The sequence below is a fragment of the Mesoplodon bidens genome (assembly GCF_964165515.1).
Source record: "Mesoplodon bidens genome assembly, chromosome: 3".
Taxonomy (NCBI): Eukaryota; Metazoa; Chordata; class Mammalia; order Artiodactyla; family Ziphiidae; genus Mesoplodon; species Mesoplodon bidens.
In genome coordinates this window covers 61,367,210-61,373,362 of record NC_138178.1, presented here as the reverse complement: position 1 = coordinate 61,373,362, position 6,153 = coordinate 61,367,210, and the positions used below count along the sequence as shown (strand labels likewise).

At 48.5% G+C, this 6,153-nt stretch overlaps 2 protein-coding genes across 2 annotated transcripts in view; one reads left to right on the top strand and one right to left on the bottom strand.

Moving 5' to 3' along the window:
• The window catches only part of BBS4 (Bardet-Biedl syndrome 4), a 426,848-nt gene that overhangs the window by 408,052 nt on the left and 12,643 nt on the right, over positions 1 to 6,153 (bottom strand). The gene's annotated exons all lie outside the window — the stretch shown is intronic.
• GRAMD2A (GRAM domain containing 2A) overlaps positions 882 to 6,153 on the top strand; it is a 35,735-nt gene continuing 30,463 nt past the window's right edge. The window contains exon 1 of the mRNA XM_081228024.1: positions 882 to 942. Within this exon, the coding sequence (XP_081084150.1) occupies positions 902 to 942 (41 nt within the window). The 5' untranslated portion in view covers positions 882 to 901. The remainder of the gene's footprint in view (positions 943 to 6,153) is intronic.

Genomic DNA, 6,153 nt, shown 5'->3' with positions numbered 1-6,153 from the left:
ATTGGAGAAGGCAGCAACAAGGCCCCCTCCCTCCTGCTCATGGGTAAACCAGGAGTAAAGTGGCCCTTGTCCTGCCCCTCCGCCTTAGGTCTTCCTGCAGTAGAGGCCCTTGATATGAGACCAAGTTCTGCTCCCAGTTTCCAGAGTATTTGTGGAACCCTGGGCTCCCTTTGTGCCCCTTCTGTTTTCCAATGCCCTCCTGCTATGATACAGCAGGCTCAAGGAAGGGGGGGAGGGTTGGGAAGGGAACTAAATCTGGCACCTTTCCTCTCTCCTGACCACTCTGAAGGACCAAGCCTATCCTGGTGGGGATAAGAGGGAAGGAGCCCACAGCCCAGGTTCATTGTCACACTGAGCTCTTCTGCCTGTGCTTTCCTACTCGATTTCTGGCCATCTGCAGTCCCTTTCCAGACACCTCCAAAAGATTTTTGCCTGGGGAGGCACTGAAAAGTCCCCAACTCGGGAAAGCACATGAAATCATTCCAGCGCCGGAGTTGTTCAAAATCCCCACTGGTGTTCCCTGCTCATGTCCTCACTTCTCTGGTGTGGAGAGAAATTGAAACTGCCTTGAAGCTTAGCGTTGGGAGGTTTTGGGAGGAATGGGTTTCTGCAAAGGGCTTCGGGCTCCGAGACTAAATGGCTAAAGAGGGAGAACCTGGAGCAGGCACCGAAGGCCCTCGCTGGGAAGAGCAGAGGGTGCAGACCCAGGCCGTCCTCCGGGGTAGGATCCGAACAGAGCTTGGGGCCCCACCTGGATCTGGAGAGAGGGAGGAACAACCAATGGGCTGTGCCCGTCCCGCGCGAGCAGCCAATAGGCGGTCGGGGGTGTGTCATCCGAGGCGGTCGGGAGTGGGCATTCGGTCCTGCGGCGCGGTCCCCGGCGCTCGCTGGAGGCTCCGCGATGACTGCTCTGAGCCCGGGCGAGGCCGCCAAGGTGGGCAGGTAAGGAGCTGCGACCCGCGGACCGGGCTCCAGGGCCCAGAGGCCGCCTCGAAGGGACGCTGCCCGGCGGGACCCGGAGGCCGCTGCGCCTCGGCGCGTTCTACCCGCGGGGCAGGCGCTTCCTGGCCCGCCGGAATGCGGGCTTCACTCCAGACCTGCGCCGCGCGGGCCCTGGCGCTTCCCGGGCTAAGAGGTGTTCGCGCTGGGGCAGGATGTCAGGCTGTAGGCGCTTTGCGCGAGGGGTTCGAACCTGTAGGATGAGGGACATCCAGGCGGTATCAGGGAGGTGGAGGGCTCCTCCCCTCGGGATACCTCCCGTGGTCCATCATCACTCTCCTCCGCCGCCGTCTCTGGGCATTCATTCATTAATTCCCCAGCCATATCGACCCCCAATCCTGACTGCCCCCCACCCGAGGGCTGGCGCTTCCCTTCTGGCCCCCGAAAGGGTCAGCCTCTCTCTTCCAAACGGGTCTGCAATTGTAGCGGCGTTCGGTTGCCTGGGAGGCAGCGTGGAGCTGCCCCAGGACGACTCGGCCGCACCCATCCGTCAGGCCCTTCGCCGTCGGGCAGGCTGGGGCGTCTCTCAGCATCGAGATCTGTTCCACAGACACCCTCGGAGGAAGGAAAGTTCTTGCAGCTGGGCAAGGGGCAGGGAGGCAGGGCAGGCAGGAGGTGATGTTTCAGGTGGCACCAAGAATTGTGGCCTCTGCCCCATGAAGTCTTGGGGCCCTGCAGGTAGGATTATTTGGGGAAGACAGAGCCAGTGGATGAAGCTGTAAGTTCCTGCCCTTGCCCCAGTCCCAAACCCCACAGCCTGAGCTCTGAAGGCTGGCCATCTAGCACGGGGACAGATAGGGTGAATGTGGTGTGAGCCCAGTGCCCAGTCCACACAAGTACATGGAACTGGTGGAATGTTTAAGGGCTCCCTCTGTCCTGTCTTCAAAGAGGCTGGTGAGGCCCTACCCCACTGGCATTTGCCCTTTGCTTTGCTTGCCCCACTCATCCTTGCAGGAATCCGGCTCCTAAGGAATGAGAGAATGTCCTGACAATCCGTGATGCCTTTGCCCCAGTGTACACCCCCTAGCTGACTCTGAAGTCCAGTTCCTTTCAGAGCGAAGACTTATGGGGTTGCAGGGAGAGGTGGCATAGAGGGTGTCCTTCCCATCCTGCAGTGAGGGGGCCAGTATGCTCCTTCCGCAGTCCTCTTACCACGCTGACAGACACTCTCAGGTCTGAGGTTATGGTTTGACAGGACCAGTTAAGCAGTGCACATCTCTGGGGCAAATGGGCAGATCTAGAGCGCATCATGTCACCACAGAAGCTGACAGAAGCTGCTCCTGAGTTTCCAGGAGCATTTCTGCTGGGGCCAAATCCAAGTTCTCCTTCCTGACTTGCCTTTGGGAGAATTTTCTGAATAGCCTAGAGGGGACAGCCCAGATCCTATCCATGCCTTGATGTTAATGGTTGCTTTGAAATTCCTGAGCTTAGGCGAGTCTTCAAAGCCTTAGTGCAGACCAGAAGGATCTGGTGCCAACCCATCCACCTAGGATGACCCCCTGAGGCTGAAGTCAGCAGTACTCAAGATGGGCTATGCCAGCCAGCCTCCCTCAACCTCCTCCATGGTGCCTGTGCTTGGGTAGCCCCCCCTAGTCCTTAACCTGGTTAAGTCGTGGCTTTGGCCCTTGAATCCCACATACCATACTTATCAGACCAGCATGAAGAGCCTGTCTCATCAGAAGTTCCTATTTTGCTGTGACCTGGGACAAGTCCCCTCTCTGGGCCTGCTTTGCCATCATAAGGTAAGGAGGTTGGATTGTAGGCTCCTTAAAGGCCTTCTCCATGCAGCCATTCAGTGACTCTGCTAACTAGCCTGTTTCCCCCTTGATTTCTGAAGGTATTTTATCTCTTTACATAATTACTTCGTTGCTATGACTACCTATGGAAAGCCCATGAAGTCGAGACCCATGCAGCATTCCACTTTGGTGTCAAGTGTCTGAGTGCGGACACCAGAAAATAATTTGCTTTTCTCCTTTCCTGAGAAGTGAAAATAATTCCCCCCAATTCTGCAGCCATCTCTTATGCAAGGGTAAGTTTGGCAAGAAGTCAGTCTTGGCCACTGTGCTGCTATTCACCTGGGCCACAGGGCACCAGTCTGTCACCACATGTTATCACCAACCTTTGAAGCTTTGATTAATTCCCCTGCTGTTTACTAACGTAGGAAAGGAAGGAGGAGGGGGAGGGCAGAAGCCCTCGGAACGGAGCTTCCTTTGTAATTAAGAAGTACCTGCCTCCCCGGGGAGTCCCTGCCAGCTACAGCATGAAGGAAGGCACTGTTCCCATGAATATAAGCCTCCACGGGGCAGGCTGGTGTCTCCCTTCTCCCCACTACAACTACACATTTTCATTAGTTTACAAGTGCCTGGTCATAATTTAGGACTGGAGTGTTTTAATAACCTGTGGAGGTTGAGCCAATCTTTAAGTCCTTGTCCTAAGTTAGAGTTTCCTCAGATGATGTTTAAAACCACTAGAAAATCACATTGTTAATTTTTTTTTTTTTTTTTTTTTTTTTTTTTGCGGTATGCGGGCCTCTCACTGTTGTGGCCTCTCCCGTTGCGGAGCACAGGCTCCGGATGCGCAGGCTCAGCGGCCATGGCTCACGGGCCCAGCCGCTCCGCGGCATATGGGATCCTCCCGGACCGGGGCACGAACCTGTATCCCCTGCATCGGCAGGCGGACTCTCAACCACTGCGCCACCAGGGAGGCCCCACATTGTTAATTTTTAAATAGGACGTTGGTTTTGGCTGGGACTATTCTTTAAAAATATGAACTAAAGGGGAAAACGTAGGTTTTTGAGGCAGGAGCCTGCTGTGTCCCCCTTTGCCTGGCAAAGTAATAAAGCTATCCTGATCTATTTCACCGTCAAAAAAATATGGACTAAAAAGCATATAAAGAATTAGTTTAAATCAAACACAAATTGCTTTTCCTTCTGACGTGTTGACCTGGCACCTCATGGTATGTTAAATAATTGTCAAATTCATACTGCTATTTCATTTCACTGGTGTCTTGGGGTCATTGGTGGCTTAGGGTCAGAACAGCAGCATGGATGGGATGCCTGAGCAAACAGCTGTGACTGATTGTAAGAATGTTTTTCTCACTCCCTCGTGTAAAGAAAAAAAATTAAATATTTCTAATTTATGTTAACATTAATCAAATTATTTGAAATTTGCCCATAATCACCAGGGCCACACAAAATGTTAATTTTTAAATAATTTTTGAATTTTGAAGGACTATTCAACAATTTTATTTTGAAATAACCTAGTGACAATACCTCAGAATCGATATTCATATTCATACTGGGCTTCTTTGATTACCAAACCAGTTGAAAATGTTTATATATTTAATTGTTAAATCTTTTCGTTGTGGAGAATTTCAAACACACACACAAGAAGAGTAGTATAATAAGCAGCGTGTGCCCATCACCCAGCTTCAACAATTGTCAAGTCATGGGCCTCCCTTCTCCCACCCTCCTGGATTATTTTGAAGCAAATCTAAGATATATTATTTCATCCACATTTATTTCAGTGTATACCTATAAAAGATAAGGTCTTTTAAAAATATAACTACAATACCATTTTCACACCTGAAAAATAACAATAACTTCTTAAAATCATCAGATAGCTAGTCGGCAAAGTTCCCACATCACCTAGTAAATGTTTTTGTGCCATTTTAGAAACTTTTATAAGGATTCAAATGAGGTTTATACAATTGGCTGAAACATCGAATCTATATATCTGTGTCTCTAGTAGTCTCTTGTAATGTATAAATTCCCCTTCCATTTCTTCTTTTTTCCTTGCAACTTATTTGTTGGAAAAAATCTTTTTTTTTTTCCTATACCATTGCCCAGTTTGCTGGTGCTGTTTAAAAATATTCCTCTGACTCCTGTATTTCCTATAAATTGGCAGTTGGATCTAGACATTGATCAGATTCAGGAGGTACTGAACACTTGAGAAAACACATAAGGTCTGGTTATTTCTCTTTGGGGCATGTTAACAGCCATTGATGATTATTTCATGTAAACCCATTATTTCATTAGGGATTGCAAAATGGTATTACTCCAATTCTATCATTCTTTCATTATTTATTAGCTTGAATATTTCTATAAGAGAAATGTCCCTTCTTCAACTATTTGGTTACCCAAATACTAGAAAGGCAGAATAAATCCTCAGCTCTTTCCTTTTACTAGTTTTGTTTGTTTGTTTGTTTTTTTGCGGTACGTGGGCCTCTCACTGTTGTGGCCTCTCCTGTTGCGGAGCACAGGCTCCGGACGCGCAGGCTCAGCGGCCATGGCTCACGGGCCCAGCCGCTCCGCGGCATGTGGGATCTTCCCGGACCGGGGCACGAACCCGTGTCCCCTGCATCGGCAGGCGGACTCTCAACCACTGCGCCACCAGGGAAGCCCGCTCTTTCCTTTTATTTACAGATTTTCAAAATAATGAGATGGGTCCCTAGTAATCACCAAAGGTGACCAATGAGTCATTTTGGTATTATTATGATCTCATGGATTTAAACATATTTGATGTGTTTTAGCTCATTGTAGAGATTATTCTTATTGATGCTCAAATTGTCCCATCTGGCCCTATCTTCAGGTTGGCTCCTGAATACTTGTGCCATCACCCCAGTCTTTGATGGCTTCCTTGCTTTCTGGTATGATTAGATATTTTAGGCCCATTTGTGTATTTCCTGCCCCAAATCTGGAATCAGCCATTTCTCTAAGGAACACTGGTTCCCTTTCGGGAAATTGCATGACCATAATCTAAGCACCAGGGGTGTTCATTGTTAGCTGAGTATTTATTTTTTTTAAAGTAATCAGTTTTGAAGTTTATCTTTTAAACCCACTTGATTGCTGATCAAATTAAAGTCGTATTTCCTATCATTTTGGGAGTCATAGGCTATATTAAAAATATAGCACAGCAAAGTGACTCAGCCATACATATACATGTATCCATGAAGAAACTTTAAATTATACTTGGCAGTTGTTTTAATAATCTCTCTCTCTCTCTCTCTTTCATTTTACATTATGAGAATTGAAGCCCGCAGGAATTGGCAAACTATGGACAGCAGGCCAAATCCTGCCCATTGTCTGTTTTTGTAAATAAAGTCTTACAGTCATGCCCATTTAAAAAAAAAAATCTAATGAAAGTGAAATATTCT